The 25,241-nt window shown below is 56.4% G+C and overlaps 1 protein-coding gene across 6 annotated transcripts; it reads left to right on the plus strand.

The window, feature by feature from the left end:
* Positions 1–446: 446 nt before the first annotated feature.
* Positions 447–25,162, plus strand: MTSS2 (MTSS I-BAR domain containing 2). Of its 6 annotated transcripts, none has more exons than XM_042919799.1 (15): positions 447–734; positions 6,594–6,655; positions 6,747–6,820; positions 7,640–7,724; positions 7,809–7,900; positions 7,986–8,060; positions 8,398–8,406; positions 9,335–9,492; positions 9,923–10,030; positions 10,868–10,965; positions 12,457–12,679; positions 21,097–21,171; positions 21,505–21,681; positions 21,861–22,026; positions 22,105–25,162. In XM_042919799.1, the coding sequence occupies exons 1-15, from the start codon at positions 501–503 to the stop codon at positions 22,848–22,850; spliced, it is 2,382 nt and encodes a 793-aa protein (XP_042775733.1). In that variant the 5' UTR covers positions 447–500; the 3' UTR covers positions 22,851–25,162. The 6 variants fall into 6 exon arrangements, with proteins under 6 accessions (XP_042775733.1, XP_042775736.1, XP_042775734.1 ...); XM_042919802.1 differs by having other exon boundaries at positions 12,553–12,679; positions 22,105–25,161; XM_042919803.1 differs by lacking the exon at positions 447–734 and adding an exon at positions 1,545–1,660 and having other exon boundaries at positions 22,105–25,160.
* Positions 25,163–25,241: the final 79 nt, after the last annotated feature.

Consider the following 25,241-nt stretch of genomic DNA (forward strand, 5'->3'; position numbering starts at 1 on the left):
CTGCCCTGGAGTGCTGGACTCATGGTGGCCCCAGGGAATGCTGGCTGCACCTGGAAAGGCTGGTCACTACACAGTCCCTGATGGGTGTGTCCTTGGGTCCCAGCTCTCACCTCTAGGATGCACCCCTTCCTGGAGACCACCAAGCACTGGGCTGGCCTGGAACCCTGAACCCTACCTTCCCAGGCACCTACTCTGACTTTTCCATCCAGATTCCCCCATGGTGATGCCCCACGTCCACATTGAACAAAACCAAATCTTGAGTTTCGGAATGAAAGGGCGCTCACTGCACGCAGCGCATCACAGGAAATGGAAGGGAAGGCCCAGCCAGGCCAGTGCAGGGAGGGAAAGAGGCCTTCCAGGTGCCCACCCCCTTGATTTGGCTAAATAAGCTTCAACACACACCATCAGGCCAGAGCACCTGACTCCAGGCTTTGGGAAGCGTCTAATTGGCCTAATGAGCTCCCAGGTGGCTCTAGGGGTGGTCCCTGGAGTTTGGGAGAATGAGCTCTGCGAGCTTTTGCCCTCTGGGCCCCCGGCCCCTTGCGAGGCGAGGGTGGGTTTCCCTGCCTGGAGTCTCCAGGACGACAGGCCGTACTGGACCCGTCGTCCACGTGAACACGCGTGCGTCTCCACGCACGTGTACCCGGGCGTCGGGGACTGGGGACGGCAGCCCACCTCTGCTCAGCTGGTCCAACACCCGCCCCCACTGCCGAGTAAGCAGGTTGCCCGACCAGGTAACGACTACCCTAAAAGCTCAGCCTGGTGACCCTCGTGCGAGCGGCTTCGGCACCGCCTGAAAGAGCGGCCAAAGAGCTTTTGGAGGAGCGTCCGAACTCGCCAGTGCCTGGGACGAAATGTCCCAGAGCGGGCTGACGCCCGTGCGTCCCCCGCTGTGTGTCGTGTATCGCGCCCGCGGGATGCGCCCGGAGGAGCCCAGCCCTCCGCCCGTCCGCTAAAAGCGCGGGAAGACCCCGGCCCGAGGCCACGGGCTGGAAGGTGGTGCCGAGCCCCTTCCCGGGAGGCAGGCACCCAACCGCCGGTCCTCTCCCGTCAGGCAGCCGGGCGGGCCCCGCCCCAGCGCCGCCCCCGGCCCGTGGTGGCGCCCGCGCCCGCCGGCCCCGCTCGCCCGGCCACTCTGGCTGCGCCTGGGCTCGAGTTTCAAAGCCGGGCTCCGGCGCTGAATGGGCCTGCGCCCGGCCGGCCTTTCCCACAGCCCTCGCCCGCCGCCGCCCCCCCCCCAACTCCCCCCCCCCCCGCCGCGGTCCTCCCTCCGCCGCACCCACGTGACGCCCGAGCCGCGGCGGCTCGGATTACCGCCGCCGCTCCAGTCCCCGCGCCGAGGCCGCGCCGCCAGCTGCCCGCGCCGCGCCCCCCGCGCCGCCCGCCCGCCCCGCCGCGCCATGGCCCGCGCCGCCCCGCCGCGGCCCGCCACCCCGGAGCTCCGCGCGGCCGGCCGCTGAGCGCCGCCCGGAGGCGGAGGCCCGGCCCGGCCTCGGAGCGAGCGCCCGCCGCGCCCGGCTCCCTTGGCTGCCGGCGCCCTGCTCCCCTGCCCGCGCCCGCCGTCGCCGCTGCCGCCCGGCCCGGCCCGAGCATGGAGACGGCGGAGAAGGAGTGCGGCGCCCTGGGCGGGCTCTTTCAGGCCATCGTCAACGACATGAAGGTAACGGGGTACGGCGGAGCTGGCCGCCCCGCGGGCGCGCGGGTGCGGATGTGGGTCCCCTCTGGGGACGAGTGACGGCGGGCATTCGGGCATCGCGCCGCGATGTGTGTGTGTCCTTGTCTGAACGTGTCCGGCCTGCGTCTGCTGTGCGCCTGGGTCTCGGGGCGCCCGTCTGAAGGGGTGTGGGTGTTTGTGTGTCAGGGTGTCCGTGCGGCGCCCCTGGTCTGTACCCGAGGTCGCCCGGGTCGTAGCGCCCCCGTGGGGTCCCAACCGGAGCCTGCGCACACGCGGGCTCTCTGCGCCCCCAACCCCCAAATCATGAATGGGCTTTCGCTCCGGGGTCGACCCTAAGGCCTTAAATTTAATGGGTCCGGGGTCTCGCCGGCCTCCGCCCCCTACCACCACTGTGCACCCTCCCCAGCCCCCCCCCCACCCCCACACCCGCCCCGACGGCCCTGGAGCCCAGACAATGCTGTCACCGCCAAAGCAGGGAAAAATAATAAAGCGGAGAACCATTAACTCCTTCTCCGCCGGCCTCGGTCTCCGCTCTCGACCCTGTGACTGCCACCACCCCCCCACACCCCCACCCCCAACCCCCAGATCTCCTGCAACAGGCCCTAGGAAGCTGCAGGACTCCAAGGTCTCCAAGCTGACTGTCTCTGCATCCCTAGGCCTCTGTCCTCACCTTGGGGGGGGGGAAAAGGAAGAGGGTTCGGGTTTCTGGAGCAACCCCAAGGGGGAGCCTACTACCATCCCAGACCTTCAGCACCGGTCCCCACCCCCCAGCCTTTGATTGGCCAATACCAGACAGGAGCCAGCCACCAACTCTTGGCCCACCATTAGCTCGCTAGGTGGGGAAACTGAGGCCTGGGAATGGCTCAAGGTCATTAAGGAGACTGTCCGACTCTCCCTGACCTCACCCCTCTCTGTTGATCCGCGGAGCAAGAGAGATCCTTTGCCCAGAGAGGCCAGGGTTTAGCAGGCCTGGCCCAGACTGACTAGGCAGAGAGGGGTTCGAGCTCCAGTGACAGGATGGCGGTGGGAGGCCGCGGGGGGGGGGGGGGGGGGGGGGGGGGGGTAGAGGAACAACGCTAGTACGCTTCTCCTCTGAGGCAGGATTGTGGGGCGGGGGAGAGCACTGGGCTCTTCACGTGAACTCCTCAGAGCCCCCACCTGAGAGCCCCCACCTTTGAAGCCTATCGCACACTCCCAAGTACACAACAGAATCCCACGGTGACCTCACAGGCCCAGGAGGCCATACCACACACGGGTGCAGCTAGCCCCACAGTGCCCAGGCGGGCCCTTCCACCAGAGGCTCCCAGTGCTGCCAGGGGAGCAGCCCCAGCCCTCAGAAGAGGCCTGAGGCCATCCTCACCTTGGACCACAGGGCTGGCAGCATATAGGCGTCCCCCACCCCCCACCATAGGGTGCTCCCCCGAGACCTCCATCCTTTGCAACTCTACCCGTGAGCCCCTCTGCCAGCCCTCAGAAGTTCTGGCCTCGCTGCCCTCGGCAGGCCCTCCTGTGCTGTGGACGTCACAGGCCCGGCACTGGGATCCCTTCCTGGGACCAGGCAGCCCGGACCACCCTCCCCCCAGCTACTCCCAGGGCTGGCAGAGAATGGGACCTTCCCACACCCTCCTCCCGCTGGCAGCCTCCCCGTAACACTGCAGAGAGCAGCAGCTTCTCTGCTCAGAGAAGAGGGGCAGGACTCTCCCTCCCTTTCCAGGCAATTTGCAAGGGACTTTGGGATCAGACTACAGCAGATTGCAGGCAGGATTCTCTGACTTGTGGAGGCGAACTGGGAAAGGTTTCACCTGGGGTGATGTCAAGTACTGATACTCACCTATGACACGTGCATGTGTTCAGGCCAGGGACAGAGCAGGGGACTGGGTCACCTGGAGGTCCATCCCCTGGATTGCATGGGGCGGGAGGGGGTGGGGGGTACAATTTCTGGCCATTTCCCTCGGTGATCTGAGCCACAGAAGCAGCAGGGGCTTCCATAGAGGAAGGCGGCTGACTTGAGGAGATTGAACTTGCCCCCGAGGCCTGTCCACGGCATGTCCACGAGCCCCAGGACAGCCCCTTGTAAGCGCACGCTCTGGCTGGGGGTGGCAGCATAGCGGGGAGTGAAGCCTCCTCAAGCTGCACCTGGAGCCTGAGGGCCGGGAGGAGGGCACAGCCGAGGGTTGGAGAGGGGCCCTCGGGAGCTTCCCCTGCCTTCTGTGCCTCATTTAACCACTCTGATGCCTCTTGGATGCCATGCCGCCCACCAAAGCCCAGAGAGGGGCAGGGACTTGCCCAAGATGGCAGGACCGGGCGGGTGAAACACCTTCCACATGAGTGAAGGTGGCCTCCACTCAGCACTGACCCATCCAGAAAATGGGGCCATAAACTAGGCCTGTCCTCTCAAGAGTGGGGAGTGTGTCCTGGACGTCAGCCCCGCCGGGTGGGAGGGGCTTCTCTCAGAGAGGCAGGGGTCACGCATCCCCTGTTTTTTAGCCAGCATTAACTGAGCGCTTACTGTATACTGGGCGCTGTGCTGTGCATTTCCTTTTCCCTGCCTCCGTGAGTCTCCACACTGACCCCTGGTGCGGTTCCCCGCCCCCGATTTGACAGGTGAGGAAACTGAGGCTCAGAGAGGGGCCCTAGCCCGGGGTCACCCAAAAAGCCCTCTCTCAGGGATCACAGCATGGGTCGCTCACCCAGACAGCCCGTGTCGGGACTAAAACCACCACCAGGTCAGAGACAGAGTCTCCGAGGGCCGGGAGTCCTGCGGCCTCTGCGTCAGTCTTGTCCGGTCCACTTGAGCACCTCCAGTGGTGAGCATGTGACCTCTCCCCTCCAGCACAGCCCACTGCACTGGGGATAGAAAGGGCGTTTCTCCCGTCCCTGCAGTTCCCATCGCCTCCCACCGTTGCTGCCCGGATGTTCATCTCTCTGTACCCCTGGAAGTCGGTGGAGTGACTCGTCAGACGTGGGATCAGATCTTGCCCCTCCCACTTGGTGGCTTTTAGCAAGTCAGTTCATCTTTCTGAGTCTCAGCTTCCTGAACGATAGAGTGGGGGCGACAGCCGGATTTATTTCACAGGACTGCCCTGTGAAATACCCGATCCGACGCGACCACACAATGAAAAGGTCTTCGCGGGGTGCGCGGCCTACCACAGCCACTTGACGAGCAGTGGCAGTCGCTGTCACTAGTGGTAGTGACCCAGAGTCTTAGAGCCCGACAGCCACGGCACAGCCAAGGTGAGGGCAGGGGCCCAGGTGAAGACTGAGGACTCTCCCCAGGGACACTGGCTGCTTCGGTCCTCAGAGACCAAGGTGCTCAGGTCCCTCTGCTGAGGAGGAGCCGGGCCCGGCCTCCCCCAAGTCCTGTCTTGTCCCCGCTGCACTGGGAGAGCTGCGGGTGTGACGGTCTGGGATGCAGTGAGCCTGACCGGCTGGAGGCTGGAGTGACGGGCCCCAGCCTAAGGACTTGAATGGGGTAGGAACTTGTCTGTCCCCAGCTTCTCCCAGTCCCTTGTGCTCCAAGGCTGCTGAGGAGCTGAGAAGGTTTCCTGGAGGTCAGGACGACTGTTTCTGGATCCCTGTCCCCTCAGCATTGTCTCCTCTCCCTGGAGGTCTTAGCAGGGCTTCGGGGCTGGAGTGCCGAGGTGGTGTGAGGCTGCCACCCCTCAGAAGACTCCTGAGGGTGCCAAGGGGAGGGTCAGCTCCTTGGGATTTCCAGGGGCAACCTACCGGGCTCCTTTACCCTGAACTGCACCCACGTTCCTCTCCAGCCTGTGTGAACTTCTCAAATATTTGCTTTCCCTGGGCACTGGCGGGGCTGGGCTGGGCTGGGCAGGGAGGGAATTTCTAAGGTTGTCAGAAGCTGCTGTGTTTCCTTTCCACCCCTGCAGGCTGTCCTCAGCTAGAGAAGCTATCTCGAACCTGCCCCTGGGTTCCAGTCTGGCAGAGCCTCCTTCTGAAGCCTTGAGGGTTGGGGTCTCTGCCTTCCTTATTTCCCCAGCACCTCATCCTACATGGAAAGGAGGGTTAGAGGCCCTTGGGGGCTGGTGCTTTGCTGGCCTTGGGCTCCCCTTCAAGCATCAGGACCTCCACAAGGCCATCAGGCCACGGCTGAGGTTTCTCCAGGACCCGACAGCCATGGGAAGGCCCATTAGCCAGAAAAGCCCCTTGATCAGACTGGACAACTTGGTCGCCAAGAGTCCAGCCTCCCTACTGGGAAACCCCCTCCCAACTCAGAGCTTTGGGCCAGGCTGGGATAAAGGCCACACTGTGTCCCCAGGAGGGGAGGGGAGCCGGGGGTGGAGAAAGGTGGCTCTGTTGGCCACACAAGGCCCCATTCAGCCTGGGGCCTGGCTGTCCCGGGCGGGCTGGCTGGGCCCTGCAGCAGTCACAGCCTCCCTGGACCTGGGAATCACTGCTGCTAGCCTGGGATGGATGGGTGGCCTGGCTGGTAGCAGCTTCCGGAGCACAGGGTGGGGGCCCCCAGTTGAGACCTGGCATGCCTGAGCCCTGCCCTCGTGTCATGTGGACTACGTCACCTGTGTCCAGAGGGACACAGTGCCCCTCATGCTGCTTAGCCCAGAATCCCTGCCAGAACCCAGGGGAGCCCAGAGGGTACAGGACCTGCCATTTCTGTTTCCGTCTCCCCTGAGGGAGGATGTGGGCCAAAACGGTGGCCGCTGTAGACATTAGGCCAGACTTCCTGACAGGGAGGGAGGAATGACCAAAAACACCTGTTCCCAGGGCCAGGCCTTCCTCATGTCCCATGGCTCTGACCTTGGTCTTCTGTCATCCCAGAGGGGCCAGCGGCCTCCCTCTCCATGGGGCGGGGCCACTCTCTCAGAAACTGCCAAGAGTCTGGATGGAGGCGTGTGGGGAGCCTATCCATGGTGTCTGATTTCCTCTCCCATCTCCCCGGCAGAGCTCCTATCCCATCTGGGAAGACTTCAACTCCAAGGCCACCAAGCTGCATTCCCAGCTGAGGTGAGGCTGCTGAGGGTGCCCCAGCTGGGGAGGGGATGGGCAGCGGAGAGGACACCTCACCCACAGAACATCCCACTCTCTGTCTCCCCAGGACCACTGTGCTGGCTGCTGTGGCCTTCTTGGATGCCTTTCAGAAAGTGGCCGACATGGCCACCAACACCCGAGGTGGGGAGGGGGTGTGGCTGGAGGTTGGGTTTGCCCCAGGTTGGGAAAGGCTGAGTGGAGGATGAGTGAGGGAGAGGACACCCAGCCCAGAGGTGGGACCTTAAATTCTGTTCCCTAATGAAATGGGCTGGTTGTGTAGAGAGTGAGCCTCTTATCACTAGCGGCATACAAGCAAGAGTGGGAGAACGGTGACAGGGATGACACGGGGGCGGGCAGGGGGGCTTCTGTTCTTGCTATGGGCCGCCAGCTCGACCACAGTTGTCCAGCCTTCTGTAACAGTGAGTCTGATTATGGCGTCTCACCCCCTCATCTGCCTGTCTTAGAGCACACGGGGGCAGGCAAGCACTCCCCGTTGGCTTTGGCATCTCTTCTGCCTTCTAGTTCAAGTAGTTCTCACTTTCAGGTGGTGAGAAATAAGGTCGCGCGGGCCCTTGCACTCTCACGCCTGCCTCTGGCACCTGGAGGAGATTCCGGGAGGGCTGGAGGGGATTTGGGCAGGCCCTTTGCACAGCCTCTAGCGCTGGCCTGACCACCAGAACACCCGCAGCTGCAGCAGGCGGGCACCGCCGGGACGGGCAGGGCCTTGGTCCCGCAGAGAGGAGAGTCGCGGCAAATACTGAGGACCGCTCAAATCCCCCCCCCCCCCCCCCCCCCCCCCCCCCCCGCACGGATCCATCCATCGCGGGACCGATTGGTGCTGGGGGCGGGGCGCGGGTTGCGAGCGCGGCCTTCGTGGGCCGGCGCGCCACCTCGTGGCCGAGGCTGGGACTGCAGAAGACCCGGCGGGCCCCTTCCCACGCTGCCCGCTTGCCTCGCCAGGGGCCACACGGGACATTGGCTCAGCGCTCACGCGCATGTGCATGCGCCACCGCAGCATCGAGACCAAGCTGCGGCAATTCACCAAGTGAGTGGGCGCCGCGGGTGGGCGGGAGTGGGTACGCAGTGAGACCGTACCCTGGTGGCCCTGACCCTCACACCCCACCCACAGCGCGCTGCTGGAGAGCCTCATCAACCCGCTGCAGGAGCGCATCGAGGACTGGAAGAAGTCAGCCAACCAGCTGGACAAGGACCACGCGAAAGGTGGGCCCGGGGCTGGGGCTGGGGCCTCCTGTCCCCATCGTGCGGAGCCCCACATGACAGCATTCCTTTCTCATCCCCTGCACAGAATACAAACGAGCCCGGCACGAGATCAAGAAGAAGTCTTCAGACACGCTGAAGCTGCAGAAGAAAGCGCGCAAAGGTAGAGCCCACGGCTGCCCATGGAAGCATAGCCCCGCGGGGGGCCCCGCTTGGTATACCCCCATACCCTATGGAGTACCCCAGGGGGTCATACTGGCCGGAGGGGCCCTATCCTGGACACAGGATCCTCCAACCTGCTGGGTGGGACCGAGGGAGCCTCCCTGCACCCCAGACCTGGTCCACCAGGCCTTCCCCTTTCAGGGAGGCAGCAGGAGGCCCAATAGGCCCAGGCACCCCACACCCCTGCCCCAGGAGCGGCTCTATCCATCCGGCTGTCTTTCACACATTCTTTCTTTCTCTGTCTCTCCTCCTCTCCTCCTCCCACATCCTTCCTGTAGAGCTACTTGGTAAGTCAAATGTCCCTCCCTCCAGCCGCTCCTCCCGTCCTTGTCCCATTTGTCTGTCTCCCCCAGCTCAGGGCCATTGGAAGGAGTCTCTCCAGGCCAAGGAGGAGCGAGGAAAGCGGTCGGTCCATCGAGGGAGGGGCCTGGGGCATAGTCCCCCTGGGGCCCTGGGGGCCCCTGGCCAGGGATGAGTCCCAGGCCACTGCTGGGTCAGTCTGCCAGGCCAAGAGGGGTTGGGCCGGGCAGGGTGGGGGGCACAGGCCCTGGCTGCCCCACTTCCCCCAGGCCCGCCCGGTCACCTGTTGCCTTCTCACTTCCTGACTCACCATCTCTACATCATCCTCTTGCCTCTCTCTGTCTTTCTCGCTGCTTCTTTGTGTTGCCGTTGTTGTCCTTGTGCATCGCTCCCTGAGCTGAGGGGGAGCCCATACTGAAATGACCCCCTTCCCTTCCCCCAGGGCCCAGCCCCTAGCTCTCCTTACCCCCCCACCCCTACCCCACCCCCCTCCCCCCACACCCTTCAGTGGCCTGGCCTACAGCTGAGTCCCCGGGCTCTACTTTGTCCTGCTTCCACCCTCTCCCGGTGAGGTGAGGTGAGGTGGTGCCGGCCCAAGGGCGGTGAGGCTGTCCAACCAAGGGGTTGGAAGTCTCAGCTGTGGAGGCCTCCGCTGGGCTCACCTGAGCTCTGCCCGCTCCAGGTCCTGGGTGGCTTTGCAGCTTTGGTGTCTTTGCTGTGTCCGTGTCTGTCCACTCTGCCTGCTCTGGGACCCACCCCTGCACAAGCCCTAGAGTCCCGGCTGCCCTCCCTGGTCCCCTGGCCCCCGTGGCAGGGCCCAGCCCCACACCAGGGACACCACCACGGGGCCTGAGCCATGCACACAGCGAGCCGGGCCGGCGTCCCCAGCGCGGCCTCTCCTCCCAACCCCTCCAGGGAAAGGAGATCTGCAGCCCCAGCTGGACAGTGCCCTGCAGGACGTCAACGACATGTACCTGCTGCTGGAGGAGACAGAGAAGCAGGCGGTGCGCCGGGCCCTGATCGAGGAGCGCGGCCGTTTCTGTACCTTCATCACTTTCCTGCAGCCTGTGGTGGTGGGTCCCTCAGAGAGGTGTTTGAGCATCCCCACAATGGGGCTAGCTGAAGAGTTTCCAGGAATCTCAGGAAATCCCAAGAAGCAAGATGTGGGAGCCATTGGTGGGAGTCCTTAGGGGTGACTCGGAGGCCCCCGCAGGTTGGGCCATGCCTGTGGTGGACCACTTGACCCCTGAGAAAAGCCAGTTCTCAGTGATGCCTGGCTGGGTACCCTCAGAGCCACATGCTCGTAGCCCAAAGACACAGCTCGTAGCTCGTGTTGCACTAATTTGGTCTGGACGTATGGTCACACCAACCCCTGGGTGTCCAGGCCCAGGCTGCCTCAGACCCAAGCAGCACTGGATGAGAGAGGAAAGGCCAGAGGAGGCTCATTCCTCCAGGGTGGGGGGCAGGGGCAGGGCCAGAGGGTCTGACCCGCTGCTTCCTCAGAATGGCGAGCTGACCATGCTGGGAGAGATCACCCACCTGCAGGGCATCATCGACGACCTGGTGGTGCTGACTGCGGAGCCCCACAAGCTGCCGCCCGCCAGTGAGCAGGTTCGGCCAGCCATGGGACTGGGGGGCAGGGGAAGGGATGGCCTGCCATTAGTTGGAGACAGTAGAGGAAAAAAGGGGACAGAGAACCAGACAGGTCCCACCATGCATGGTGGGACAACCGGGAGCACCTGTTCAGGAGAGGGATGGTGTGCCCAGGACCCAGTGGAGGCCTCAGTCTGAGAGCAGACGGGTGGAAGTCCTGTGGGGCCTGGCCCTGTGTCTGCCCACAGGCTCCACCTGAGCAGGCCAGACCTGGTGACTCCTACCTCCGTCCACACCCAGGACCCAGTACCTTCCCAGGCACACAAACAGGCACACCTGCCCATGCGGGCCACCCTGCTCAGCTCCCCACAGCGCTCCCCCTGCACCAGGATCAGTCCCATCTGACAGGCCTGTGGTGTTGCTCACTGGGCGCTGTGTGCCCGCCACTTTCCCCGGCCGTCTCGTTGAATCACCCCGATGCGCTGTAAGACAAGAACCATTGGGGGCACCTCAGGAAACAGGCTCAGTGAGGTTCCAGGAACTTGCCCAAGGGGCACGGCAGAGCCAGGACTTAAACCCCATGGTGTCCCTCATGGTCACTCTCTTGGCTCCTCTGCCAGTGAGTTCTGGGGACAGCATCCCTGGGAAGCAGAGAGGGCAGTCTCCCTTGATGTCCCCTCCACTCCGCCATCTGGCAGTCCTGCTTTCAGACTCCCCTGGGGGTCTCCTGCTGGGGCTTGGCTCTCAATAGGGAGGACGGGGGCGGGGGGTGGGTAGGGGCTACCAGCCCTCTGGGGGTCCTCCAGAAAACGGGCTGGGCTGCCTCCAGTGACCTGCATCCATGTCCCTGTCCAGGTGATCAAAGACCTGAAGGGCTCTGACTATAGCTGGTCGTACCAGACCCCCCCATCATCGCCCAGCGGCTCCGGCTCTCGCAAGTCCAGCATGTGCAGGTCAGTGCGGGACTGACGGGAACAGAGGGGCAGGGACACCCCAAGAGGGAATGGGTAAGCTCTCAGCAAATCAGAAATCGCTTCAGGGCCTCAGAATTCACCCGACTGCGTCACCAAGGAATTTGTGAGCGTAGAGGACAAATGGACCCGTATCTCGAGACTGCTGCCAGTACAGGCATGTGCTAGCAGGAAGCAGGGGGCAGGAGCAGTTTCGTTTACAGAGCAATAACTATGTGCCAGTTGCCATGCTAAACGCTTTGTGCATTTTCTTCATTGAATCCTAACACCACCGTATCAGGTGTGGTGTTGTCTCCATTTCACAGAAGGGGAAACTGAGGCACAGAGTCCCATAATTTCACTACTAGGCTCTGCCCGGCCCAGCAGAGTCAGTGGGGGTGGGAGGATAGTAATAAGAACCTAAGACCAGGGAGGGGCACAGAGTCTTCTGGCAAGGTGTGCTGAGGCCACAAGGTAAGGGACACTCTAACCTGGCTGCTTCCTGGATGCAACCTGTGCCCGTGCTGGCCCCTGAAGTCTCACTCAGTCACCATGCAGGCTCAGGATCAGGGATGCCTCCAGGGCTGTCCCCAGGGCAGGACTTGGAGGAGACATTTAAGATTCAAGGTTCTGCAGGTGTGAGGGCAGTGAGCACACAGTGACTTATTGGTGAGGGGAGGCCCCTCTGCGCCAGGCTCCCTTTCCCCAGAATCACCTCTGGCTGAGCACCTGGGCATGAGAAGTAAGCCAAGCACAGCTATCAGCAGCTCCTGTATAGGGAGGAGGGTCTGGGTTTGCTGGACCCCAGGCGGGTGGCCGTCACAGCAGGGAGGGTTGATTGCAGAGGACACCCATGACCAAGGGTACGAGCTGAGGAGCTTCAGGGTCAGGCTCAGAAAGAAGGCAGCCTTCAACTGCCAGGAACATTACCCGAGAGTGAAATGGTTGCACAGGGGATATGAGCTGCAGAGGGCTGGACACCCTCCAGGGGGCGAAGGGAGTGAGGACAATGGTGGCTCCAGAATCCACACGGACCGTCACCGCATGCTAGACATCCAGTTAGGATTGGATGGCAAATACCAGACTTTGACGAGGCAGTCCGGAAATGATCAGACTTGTGTCAGGTTCCAGCCCAACTGGGACGAGGTTGATGTTTAGTGACTCAGTTTCTCCATCACCAACCCAAGGTCTGCTGTTCTTAAAGGCAGAGTAGGAGGCCAAGAGACTGCTCGGCCCTGGGCACGCCCTGGAGCATTGGGGTGCTCTGGGGGCAGGCACTGGGCCAGCTCTGGTGTGCCATCCCCTGCCCAGGCCCTGCCCTGTCCCAGAATCCAGCTCTTCTGTGGCACCTGGGTCTAAGGAGTTGTAGTCTGACATTGTCTTTTCCTTCCTTTGCCCCTCACCTCTCTCCTCCACCTTCGTCTGTCACCCTCCCCTCCACACACACCTTTGTCTCCCCGTCTGGCTGCCATACCCCTTCCCTCACTCCCCCAGTGCCCCCAGCAGCAGTAGCAGTGCCAAGGGTGGCGGAGCCCCATGGCCTGGGGGTGCCCAAACATACTCACCCAGTTCCACCTGTCGCTACCGCAGCCTGGCACAGCCAGCCGCCACCACCGCCCGACTCTCCAGCGTCTCCTCCCACGACTCTGGCTTCGTCTCCCAGGATGCCACCTACTCCAAGCCCCCCTCACCCATGCCTTCAGACATCACCAGCCAGGTGAGAGGGTGTCTGCAGGGCCTACAGCTCTTGAGACTGGCCGGGAGGTCCCCAGGACCACCTCACTGGGGACCAACCTGGCTAAGGAGAGGTGGGGAAGGTCTTAGAGCAGTCAGCATCTGCCACAGCCATGTCAGCAAGGGGCTTTGTGGCCCCACTACCTCCTCATTTCCTGATTCCTTACCTACCGCCTTCTTCCAGCCATGGGACCCCAAGGGGGCAGCTTAGCAGCTCTGATCACTTGTGACCCTCCCCCCCTGCATTAGGCTTATTGTGACAAGGTGGCTGGTCCTAGGAGGCATCCCCAGGAGCCCCAGGACATCCTCCTGCTTCTGCACACTTGGGCCAACTCACTCTGAACCCAGAGATTGGTCCACGAATCTCCTCAGATGAAGGCTCAGATCCTTACAGCCTCAGTGAGATGGGCAAACACAGGGGCCACAGTAGAAAACAAAGGGAGGTCAGGCCACCTGCCCAGGGGGCTATCCTCAGGGTATCAGGAGTGACTACATTTGGATACAGTCTGCTATTCCTCCCCCATCAAGGCTAGTGCCCCCATTTGGACTGAGCATTTTATGTTTTGCTGGTTTTTTTGCTCAAAGATGTCCCTATTATACTTCCAGTCTCTCTCCCCTGCGGGCTCATTCCCGTCAGTACACAAAAGAACTCCAGTATCACGCATTCTAAATTTTTTTAACGTTTTATTTATTTTTGAGAGAGAGACAGAGTACAAGTGGGGAAGGGCAGAGAGAGAGGGAGGCACAGAATCCAAAGCAGGCTCTAGGCTCTGAGCTGTCAGCACAGAGCCCGATGGAGGGCTCGAACTCGTGAACCCCAAGATCATGACCTGAGCTGAATGAAGTCAGACGTTTAACCGACTGAACCACCCAGGCACTCTTAGTATCACGCATCTTAAAAGCCCTCCCTTCCTTCCATGTTATCCTCCAGTCACCTAGCTTCCTTCACAAGGTAATTTAAGGTTGTCTGCACTGACCAATTCTACCTATTTCTCATTCACTCCTATCAGCTTCACCTATTTATAACTGAAAAATTTTAGATTTGTTAATTTCTCCCATATAGTTCCATCCATGTTTGCTGTACATATTTTGAGACTGTTTTATTAGGTGCAGGCAAGTTTAAAATATTAAGTCTTCATAGTGAATTCAATCTTCTAACATGATGATCCTCTGTTCCTTACAATGCTTTCTAAAAGCCTGTTTCGTTTGATATTACTACAGCTATCTCAGCTTTATCCTGTTCAAGATTTATATTACCATTTCCCAACTGTTTTATTTTTTTAATGTTTGTTTATTTCACAAGAGAGAGAGAAAGAGAGCAGGGGAGGGGCAGAGAGAGAGAGACGGAGAGAGAGAATCCCAAGTAGGCTCCATGCTGTCAGTGCAGAGCCCCCTGTGGGGCTGGATCCCAGGAACTGTGAGATCAGGACCCAAGTTGAAATCAAGAGTTGGAGGCTTGGGGCACCTGGGTGGCTCAGTTGGTTGAGCGTCCGACTTCGGCTCAGGTCACGATCTCGCAGTTCATGGGTTCAAGCCCCATATCGGGCTCTGTGCTGACAGCTCAGAGCCTGCAGCTTGTTTCTGATTCTGTGTCTCCCTCTCTCTCTGCCCCTCCCCCACTCATGCTCTGTCTTTGTTTCTCAAAAAGGAATAAATGTTAAAAGAAATTAAAAAAAAAAAAAGAGTTGGAGGCTTAACCGACTGAGCCACCGAGGCACCCCTCCCATCTCTTTACTTTTAAACTCACTGTATCCTTATGTTTTAGATGAGTCTCTTATAAACAACAGATGCCTAGATTCTCTTTTATCCAGTCTGACAATCTCTATCTTTTGATTTGGCATTTTTAGTCTACTTCTCTTTATTGTGATTATTGACATATTTGGACTCCTGTCTTTTTATACATTCTACTTTTTCTGTGCCTCTTATGTCTCTTCCCTTGTCCTTTACTTTTTTCCCTCTCTCATTTGTTTCCCTCTACTAAACTGTAAGTTATATTGTATTTCTTTTACAGGATATCTTGAAATTTTACCATGCATTCTTAACCCCAACTCCTGAATAATTCAAAGACTTCAATACATATTTTAACTTTAGTCACCAGTGGGTTCTCCCAACTTATAAGCTAATATATATTATTCTCTATTTTTTTATAACACTCACAGATGACGTTTTTCTTCTCCTTCTCCTTCTTTTTCCTTTTTAAAGATTTTATTTTTAAGTAATCTATACACCCATTGTGGGGCTCAAACTTCAAACCCTGAGATCAAGAGTCTCACGCTCCAACTAGGCCAGCCAGGCACCACATGACACTTATTTTCTTAACTTTACTATTATTTTGTGCATACAGTATTTGTCTAGATTTACCCATATGTTTACACATTTCTTTGTTCATCATTTGTTCTTATACCTTAACTCTTCTTCTTTCTGAAGTATACAGCACATCCTTTAGAAGTTCTTTTAGAATAGATCCGTAGTGGTAAATTCTCGGGGGTTTTTTAAATCTGTAAACATGCTTCCTTTTGTCGTCTTTCTTGAAAGTGTTGCCAGGGACACAATTCTGATGTGACAGTTATTGTCTCTCCACCACTTGGAAGGTATTTTTCCACTGTGTCCTGGCTTCCATTGTCGATTGAGAGGTCTGCCATCAGTCAGATTGTTGCGCCTTTGCGTCCCTGGTCACTTGTAAGATCTTTGCTCTTCAGTTTGTGCTTAGTTGCAGATTTGTTTTTATTTAGTCTCATTTGATGGGTTTGTATTCCTGTATCTTCATATTCATGTCTTTCACGTGTTCTGGAAATTTTCAGCCATGATTTCTCTATTCCCTCCTTCTGAGATTCCAATTCAGTGTGTTGCTGGACCTTCTCATTTATCCTTCTGTGTATCGTTCTCTCAGTTATCACATTTTCCTGCTCCCTGCCTCTAGGTATGATGTTCTGGATCATTTAGTCAGGTCTGTCTTCCAATTTACTTTTCAACTCTAGGTTACAGCTTTTTAACCTTTCCATTAAGGCTTTTTTCTAAACTGTTATTTTGAAATAATTTCAGTCTTGTAGAAAAGTTGCAAAAAAAGTACAGAGTTCCCACCTGCTCCTCCCAAGCTCCCCTAATGTTAACCTGTTATGTAGCTACCAAACCAGGAACGAACACTGGCACAATACTATTAACTAACCTATGGTCTTTTTCCAAATGTTGCCCGTTTTCTCACTCAGATCCCTTTTCTGGTCCAGGAGTCCAGGATCCAGCGCAGGACCCTGTGTCGCATCTAATTGTTGTATCTTTTGGGGCTTCTCCAGTCTGTAACACCTCTACAGCCCTTCTTCTTTCAGGTCTTTGATGCTCTTGAAGAATACCAGTCAGCTATTTTATAGAACGTCTCTCAGTTTGGGTGTGTCCTGTGTCTTCACATAATTAGATGGAGGTCATACATTTCTGGCAAGAATACCATAGCAATGGTTTATTGCTGTTCTTCATCCTCACCAGCCCTTGGTATTTTGCATCTTTTTCATTTAAGCCCTTCTGGGGGGTGTATAGTGGTAGCGCCTGTGTTTGAAATTCGTCCTTCCCTAATGAGGAATGAGATTGAACACCATTTCCTACTTCTGAAGGCCACTTGGCTGTCCTCTTTTACGAAGGACCTATTCAGATTTTTGCCCATTTTTCTACTAAGTTGTTCTGTTTTTTTTTTTCTTATTGATCCTAGAACTCCTTATGTATTATGGATACAACACCACTCCTTCATCTGGGGTTTTCTCGGAGCCTTTACTCTTAATTGGGTCTTTTAATGATCTAAAATTCTTAATTTTATCTTTTTTAATATAATTTATTGTCAAATTGGTTTCCATACAACACCCAGTGCTCATCCCAGTAAGTGTCCTCCTCAGTGTCCATCACCCACTTTCCCCTCTCCCCCAGCGCCCATCAACTCTCAGTTTGTTCTCTGTATTTAAGAGTTTCTTATGGTTTGCCTCCCTCCCTCTCTACAACTTTTTTTCCCCCTTCCCCTCCCTCATGGTCTTCTGTTAAGTTTCTCCAGATCCACATATGAGTGAAAACATACGGTATGTGTTTTTTTCTCTGACTGACTTATTTCACTTAGCATAATATGCTCCACTTCCATCCACGCTGCTGCAAATGGCCAGATTTCATGCTTTCTCATTGCCAAGTAGTATTCCATTGTCTGTATAAAGCACATCTTTATCCATTCATCAGTTGATGGACATTTAGGCTCTTTTCATTTGGCTATTGTTGAAAGTGCTGCTATAAACATTGGGGTACATGTGCCTCTATGCATCAGCACTCCTGTATCCCTTGGGCAAATTCCTAGCAGTGCTATTGCTGGGCCACGGGGTAGATCTATTTTTAATTTTTTGAGGAACCTCCACACTGTTTTCCAGAGCATCTACACCCGTTTGCATTCCTACCAACAGTGCAGAAGGGTTCCCCTTTCTCCACATCCTTGCCAGCATCCATAGTTTCCTGAGTTGTTCATTTTAGCCACTCTGACTGGCGTGAGGTGGTATCTCAGTGTGGCTTGGATTTGTATTTCCTTGATAAGGAGTGACGTTGAGCATTGTTTCATGTGTCTGTTGGCCATCTGGATGCCTTCTTTAGAAAAGTGTCTATTCATGCTTTCTGTCCATTTCTTCACTGGATTATTTGTTTTTCAGGTGTGGAATTTGGTAACTTCTTTATAGATTTTGGATACTAGCCCTTTATCCGATATGTCATTTGCAAATATCTTTTCCCATTCCGTGGGTTGCCTTTTAGTTTTGTTATTTCCTTTGCAGTACAGCAGCTTTTTATCTTGATGAGGTCCCAATACTTCATTTTTGCTTTTAATTCCCTTGCCTTTGGAGATGTGTCAAGTAAGAAATTGCTGCAGCAGAGGTCAAAGGGGTTGTTTCCTCGTTTCTCCTTTAGGGTTTTGATGGTTTTCCTGTCTCACATTCAGGTCTTTCATCCATTTTGAGTTTTTTTGTGTGTATGGTTTAAGAAGGTGGTCTAGTTTCTTCCTTCTGCATGCTGCTGTCCAGTTCTCCCAGCACCATTTGCTAAAGAGACTGTCTTTTTTCCATTGGATACTCTTTCCTGCTTTGTCAAAGATTAGTTGGCCATATATTTGTGGGTCCAATTCTGGGTTCTCTATTCTATTCCATTGGTCTGTGTGTCTGTTTTTGTGCCAATACCATACTGTCTTGATGAGTACAACTTTGTAGTAGAGGCTAAAGTCTGGGATTGTGATGCTTTGATTTTCTTCAATATTATTTTGGCTATTCGGGGCCTTTTGTGGTTCCATACAAATTTTAGGATTGCTTGTTCTAGCTTTAAGAAGAATGCTGGTGCAATTTTGATTGGGGCTGCATTGAATGTGTAGATTGCTTTGGGTAGTATTGACATTTTAACAATATTTATTCTTCCAATCCCTGAGCATGGAATGTTTTTCCATTTCTTTGTGTCTTCTTCAATTTCCTTCATAAGCTTTCTATGGTTTTCAGCAAACAGATCCTTTACATCTTTGTAAAACTGTTAATTTTAATGGATGTCCAGTGTATTCATTTTTTAAAATTTCCAGTGCTTTTTGTATCTTGAGATATGTTTGTGTACTCTAAGGTCACAAAGACATTTTCCTCTGAAAGCCTTTTTCTTTTACCTTTTTCATTTAGATCTGCAGCTCATCAGGAATTGATGGTGGGGGGGGGCGCGGGGGGGCGTATGAGATGGGGGTCCTTTTTTCCATACAGATATCTAAATAGCAATTGATTGAAAAGCCATCTTTTCCCCCCTGCACTGCAGTGTTACCTGTATACCTGTAGCTGTTTTGGAAGTTTGTGGTTTTTTTGTTTTTTTTTTTAATTTTTTTTAATGTTTATTTTTGAAAGGGGGGAGGGGAGGGACACAGGATCGGAAGCTGGCTCTGTGCTGACAGCAGCGAGCCTGATGTGGGGTTCGAACTCACAAACTGAGATCATGAGCTGAGCCAAAGTTGGACACTTAACCAACTTGAGTCACCCAGGCACCCGAGGAAGTTTATATTGTTCTGCTGGTTGAATTGTGCTCTTTTACAATACCATACTGGTCTTCATTATTGTAACTTTATAAACATTTTTGATATCTGGTAACAGAAGTCTTCCAGCTTTGTTATTCTTCAGTATCACCTTGGCCTTGGTAATTCCTTATATTCCTTAATACCAGCTTCTCAGTTTCCATCAAAAAAACAGTAACAACACCTCCTGGGGTTTTGGCTGGGATTGCATAAATCTGTCCATTTATTTTGGCTTTTCCTTTTCTCAGTAAGGTTTTGCAGTTTGCATGTAAAGATCTTGCACATCTTTCACTGGATTTTCTTGGGTAGTTGATGTTTATTGATGCTGTTTTAAATTATATTGGCTTTGTCGGATTTTTTTTTTGTTGGCTGCTGATATTTAGAAACTTGATTTTTTTTTTTTTTTTTTTTTGGTAAATTGATTTTATTAAGTTATATTAAAATCACTTATCAGGTCTGATAATTATAGATTCTTTTGAATATTCTACCTATAAAAACAATCATGTCTTTTACAAATAATGACCACTGTTTTCTTCCTTTCCGATCCTTTTGCTTTTTACTGCTTTTTCTTGCCTTACTGCCTGCTAGGACTTCCAATGTTGAACAGAAATGGTGATGGTAGCCATCTTTTTTTTTTTTTTTTTTTAAGTTTGTTTATTTTGAGAGAGATGTATTGCGAGTAGGGGAGGGGCAAAGAGAGGGGGAGGGGCAAAGAGAGAGGGAGGGAGAGAACCTCAAGCAGTCTCTGCACCATCAGTTTCTCACGAAACTGAGATAGTGACCTGACCTAAAATCAAGAGTCGGATGCTTAACTGACTTAGCCACCCAGGCATCCCGATCCTGGCATCCTTATCTTTTTCCCATCCTCAGAGGAAAAGGTATTGATATTTTTGAAGATCCCCTTTATCAGATAAGGAAGCTCTCGTCTAGCCCTGTTTAAGTGTCTGTTCATGAATTAGCCCTAAATTTTTCCACTGACTGTTCCAAGTGCTTTTTCCATTGGTTTTTGCTTTAACAATTACATTGATAAACATCCAAATTTGTTGCTTGCTTCATCTGAATCCTCACCTGTGATGCTTTGTTTCCTTTTGTTTTGGTGACCTTGGTTCATCACAAACTGAAATATCCCAGTATCTAAATTAAGGATGATTTGGAGAATTTGACAGGGCAGAGGTGCCGTAATAATGGACCCCATCACAGGGTGAGCTCTCCACCTGGCCCCTTGTCCAGTCTCCCAACCACTGTGCTGCACTCCACATGTGCCCCCAGGAGCCCTCGTGGTCCTGTGCCCACCCTGGCTGCTTTTATCTTCTTTCTTTTTTTTTTTTTTTTAAGTTTATTTGTTTTGAGAGAGGGAGAGAGAATCCCAAGCAGGCTCTGCACTATTAGCACAGAGCCTGACATGGGGCTCAAACCCACAAACCACAAGATCATGACCTGAACCGAAGTCAGACACTTAACCAACTGAGCCTCCCAGGCGCCCCTTCATTCTTGTGTTTTCTTTGCAGTTGGGGGTTTCCCATGGCACCTACTCCCCCCAGCCGGCCAAAGCAGCAGTCTCCCCTGTACACTCGGTCCACTCAAAAGTGGACTTGCGCCCCCCCCCCCCCCAGTCTATGAAATAGTCCTTGAGGTGTCCACGATGCCTCTGTGCCCTCTGATGGACCCCCAGCAGCTTCAGCACTGCTGACCATCCTTCCTCCTCACGGGCAGGTCCTTCTGAGTTCTGTGACATCGTCTGCTTATGGTTTTCTAACCACCTCTCTGGCAGTTCCTTGTTACTCTCCTTCACCGGACCCTCCTCTTCTTGCCAGCCACTAAATGTGGGTGCGCCTGAGGTCCTTGAACCTTTTCTCTAACTGTCCTCACTGCCAAGGTGACCTTCCTCTGTCTCAAGGCTGTTGGATTTGTGACTCCAACCTTGACTTCTCCCTAAACTCCAGACTTGTAAATGCAGTTGCCGACATTGTACCTGTCCGTAGATACCTAACAGGCAGCTCAGCTCTGCATGTGCGGGATGGAACTCTAGACTCCCTACTTCCCCCACGCCTGCCCTTCTGAGACAACAGGGACACCGTCAACCCTGCTGTCCTCCCTAGTGTCCCTCCTTCCCTTGCCCACCACATCCAGGCCATCAGCAGCCGCAAGTCCTGTCGTTCATTCTCAAAACCTATGGTTCTTGGGTTGGGCCACGGGGTTGGTCAGTGCCCACAGTGTGCGCTCGGCCTGCAGACGCTCGCAGGGGCGGCGGGGTGTGGTGCTGAACTCGAATGTCCTGCTGCATGCCGGTGCTGTGACCAGGTATCTTCTCTCCTTGCCTCCCTGCCCCGTCTGCCCACCTGCTCTCCTCTGCATGGCAGAAGTCCTCCAGCTCTGCGTCCTCGGAGGCCTCGGAAACCTGCCAGTCTGTTAGCGAGTGCAGCTCCCCCACCTCGGTCAGTGCTCCCTGCCTGCAGTGGGACTCAGGGAGGGTCCGGGGCCTACCAGAGTGGGGAGCAGAGTGCCTGCTCCCTGCAGGAAAAGCCGCCTGGGCACACCTGCAGCCACTCCCAACACCTCACATCTTTCCTTCCTGAGTCATGCCATCCTACCCCTGGGATTGGCAGGAACCAGGGGTCATGGCACCCTCCATGCTCTGCCCTTGACAGTGATCTTGAGCCTGAGGCCCCACACGGGCCTGAAAACCCTGTATCTCAACTGTAGTGAGAGGACCCTCAGCCGTGGACAGGAGGCCAAGGGTCCCCTGACCCATCTGCCATGCCCTGCAGGACTGGGCCAAAGCAGGTCCCCATGAGCAGCCCTCAGGCACCAGCCTGCAGAGGAGGAAGGACCGACTGGAACACCCCCGGGACACAGAGCCAGGCCTGGCCAGCGGGGGCACCCTGGGCCCCAGCGGAGAGGAGGCACCAAGACCACGCATGTCCCCTGCCACCATCGCAGCCAAGGTAGGCATCAGCTCCCCTGGCAGCCCAGCCAGTGCCCCCGTTCACTCCCAGGTCAGTGCCAGGAGGCCCGGCAGGTGGTCTCGGGGCCAGCTCCATCCACCTGGTGGGAGCCACCCGGAGTCCGAGCCGAGGGGGGCAGCGGGGAGCCAGGCCTCAGCCCGCAGTCTTACCACCCCCAGCACGGTGAGGAGGTGTCCCCGGCAGCCAGTGACCTGGCCATGGTGCTGACCCGCGGCCTGAGCCTGGAGCACCAGAAGAGCAGCCGGGACTCTCTGCAGTACTCCAGTGGCTACAGCACGCAGACCACCACGCCATCCTGCTCCGAGGACACCATCCCCTCCCAAGGTAGGCCCCGGGGCTGGGGCTGGGGCACCAGGCCTTCACATGCCCCAGGCCCCAGCCCACGGCATCCCGTGCCCCCAGGCTCTGACTACGACTGCTACTCGGTGAATGGGGACGCAGATGGCGAGGGCCCGGCCGAGTTCGACAAGTCCTCCACCATCCCCCGCAACAGCAACATCGCCCAGAATTACCGCCGCCTGATCCAGACCAAGCGCCCGGCCTCCACCGCGGGGTTGCCCAGCGCCTCTGGCGCTCCCCCCGGCGTGGCCACCATCCGCCGCACGCCCTCGACCAAGCCCGCCGTGCGCCGCGCGCTCTCCAGCGCTGGCCCCATCCCCATCCGGCCGCCCATCGTCCCCGTGAAGACGCCCACAGTGCCCGACTCCCCTGGCTACGCAGGGCCCACACGGGCGGGCAGCGAGGAGTGCGTCTTCTACAGCGACGAAGCCGCCTCGCCCCTGGCACCAGACCTGGCCAAGGCCTCACCGAAGAGGCTGAGCCTGCCCAACACGGCCTGGGCCAGCCCTGCCCCAGAGGCAGCCAGCTACCCCGGGCTGGCGGACGACGATGAGCAGCAGCAGCTGGCCGCCAACCGGCACAGCCTGGTGGAGAAGCTCGGGGAGCTGGTGGCGGGCGCCCACGCGCTGGGCGAGGGCCAGTTCCCCTTCCCTACAGCCCTGACCGCCACCCCCGCAGAGGAGACGCCCAGTCCGCCCCCGGCAGCCTCCGGCGACCCCCCGGCCGAAGACATGCTGGTGGCCATCCGGCGCGGGGTTCGTCTCCGCAGGACCGTCACCAACGACAGGTCGGCACCCCGCATCTTGTGATGGCACTGCCCTCCCGCCCTCTGGCCCCGCGAGAGGCAGGTGGCCTGGCTGGTGAACAGTGGCCACTCAGAGCGAAGGCAACAACAAGGGAAGAGCAGAGCCAGGCAAGCTTTTGGTTTTTCGTTTAAGTCACGCGAGGAAAAGCCACTTGATGGAAAGAGACACTCACCTTGGATTTCCACATTTAAACAGGAAGTGACTTCTTTAACAGAGCTCGCCAGCTCCGAGCCTGCAGGCCTTGAACTGGATGTGGAGCCTGTTTTATACGTTTCTCACCTGCTCTGCCCCTCCTCTTCCTCTTCCACAGGCCCTGCCTTTTCCACATCTGGCCTGGGCCCGAAGTGCCACAGCTTAGCTGACCTGACCCCACTTCTCCCCTCAGTTGGCGGTGCCTGGGGCTTCTCCTGAATGCTGGCCCCCACAGCCCTCCACCAGGCCCCTCTCCTTCCTTCTCTGCACCTGTCCCAAGCTCCTCTCAATCAGGGAGGTGGGCTGTCTGTGGAGGGGCCAGGCACCCAATCGGCTAAGGTGTCAGATTTGACTGAAAAGCTCCACAGAGTGGCAGTTGGGGGGCAGACTGAAGTTGGGAGGCCCAGCCTGCTGTGGAGGAAGGAGGCCCAAGGGCCACAGGCCCCAAGTTGAGTCTTGGGAACCCACACAGAAGAGGCTGTGGACCCCGAGGTAGATCCCATCCTGGCTTGCCCTCCTCTGGGAGGTACAGCCAGGGTTGAGGGGCAGGGAAGAAGTCCAGAGGCCTGAGGGTCAGATGTATGGTCCTCATCTGGGCATGTTGAGACTTTAACTCTGGTGGCACTTTGGTCATGGTTTTGGCCACCTGTGGGGGTAGGGGCTGGAACTGCACAGGGTGTGGGGGGTTATTTTATGAATATAATAAAATAGAGCTGACTGGACAAGGACTGTGTGTGGGGACAGGGTAGACGGTACAGGGTGTCCGAGAGTGCCTGAGGGACAGGGGTCCTCGCAGTGGCCTGGAGGGCCCACGGCAGGAGAAGGAGGGCCTAATTGGCTTCCCCAAAGCCAGGGGGCAGCTGTTTTTTTTTTCTCCAGATTCTGGAGCAAAGCCAAAATAAGGTTGGAGAGGGCCAGGGTGGGGCCTCTAGTACGTCTGCTTAGATGGGAGCAGGGGCGGTCCAGGGAGATTGGCTTTGACTCTCTGTTGCCAGAGGAGATGCCATCCCGGTGCAGTACCCCCCACCCTGGAGTCCAGTCCATGCTAGGTGCGGGGTGGGGGTGCCCTCCCCTCCACGTACCGAGGCATGCCAGCTCTAAGCAGGTAGAAGCAGGTGCGTCTGGGGCGAGCAGAGGGCTTCCTGTTGTCCCGCAGGCCAGCAGAGAGAGCAGCCAAGCTCACAGGGCAGCGGGACCACAAGGCAGGGGCCTCCCAGTCAGGAGAGCAGGCTTTTCCTGGTCGGGGTGGGATGGGGTTGGGTCTGAGTCTCAGCGCCAGGCTGGAGCTCCTGGCAGTTCTGCAGGGAACTGGGGTCCAAGCAAGGCAGCCAGGCAGCTCTGAGGAACCAAGGATGCCCCCGAGTGGATGGAGCCCCCCAGGCTCCCCAAGGGGAGACGGAGAATGGTATCTGTAAGTCGCTAGGTCTGAGAACAGCCTCGCTGAATACTCAGGCCAACCCGAGAGCCCAAGTGTGGGCACCTGGAGAGAGTCCAGGTAAGGGAGGGCCCGAAGAGGCCGGGAGAGCAGGTGGCCAGTTTGGGAAGCCCCAGGGAGGGGTGTACCCAAGTGGGCTGAGGGAGTGAGATGCAGGATGTGTGATGTGAGCAGGGTAAGGAGTGGTGGGGTGGGGGGTGGCTTGGGAGGCCCAAGGAGGGGGTGGGCATAGCACAGCCACCCTCCCAGACTCGTGCCCCCTCTCCTCCAAGCCACCCCAGGGCTGTACATAACTCCCCCATCCCCCTGACCACCTGTCTCCCATTTAGTGACCACCTCTTAGGCCCACCCCCTTGGGATCCGAGCCAGCCATCCCACATCACAAACTTCGGTTTGGGGGACTTCTTTACGTTCATTTTTTTTTCATTTTGTACAGAGAAATATTCTTTTCAAAAGCGTCTTTTGACTGAAGTAACTTTTCTGGTGCTGTTGTTAACTTGTTCCTTTTTTTAATTTATTTCCCCACCCAAGTCTCCCCTCCTGGTTCCTACTCACCCTTTCTTCCCTCCACCTCTCCCCACCCCACCCCCATCCCATCTGAACCATTTTGTTTCTTTTCTTTCTGTCCGTTTCTGGATAAATTATCCTCTCCTCCCTGCCCCCTCCCCCCCCCCCTCGATTTAAATAGTCACTGCTACAAGTAACAAATGCACTGTGAAGATTCCAGTATTAATAAAGTTGTACTGTAATTAACACCCCTGCCTCCG

This window comes from Panthera leo, chromosome E2 (assembly GCF_018350215.1).
Source record: "Panthera leo isolate Ple1 chromosome E2, P.leo_Ple1_pat1.1, whole genome shotgun sequence".
NCBI classification, from domain to species: Eukaryota; Metazoa; Chordata; class Mammalia; order Carnivora; family Felidae; genus Panthera; species Panthera leo.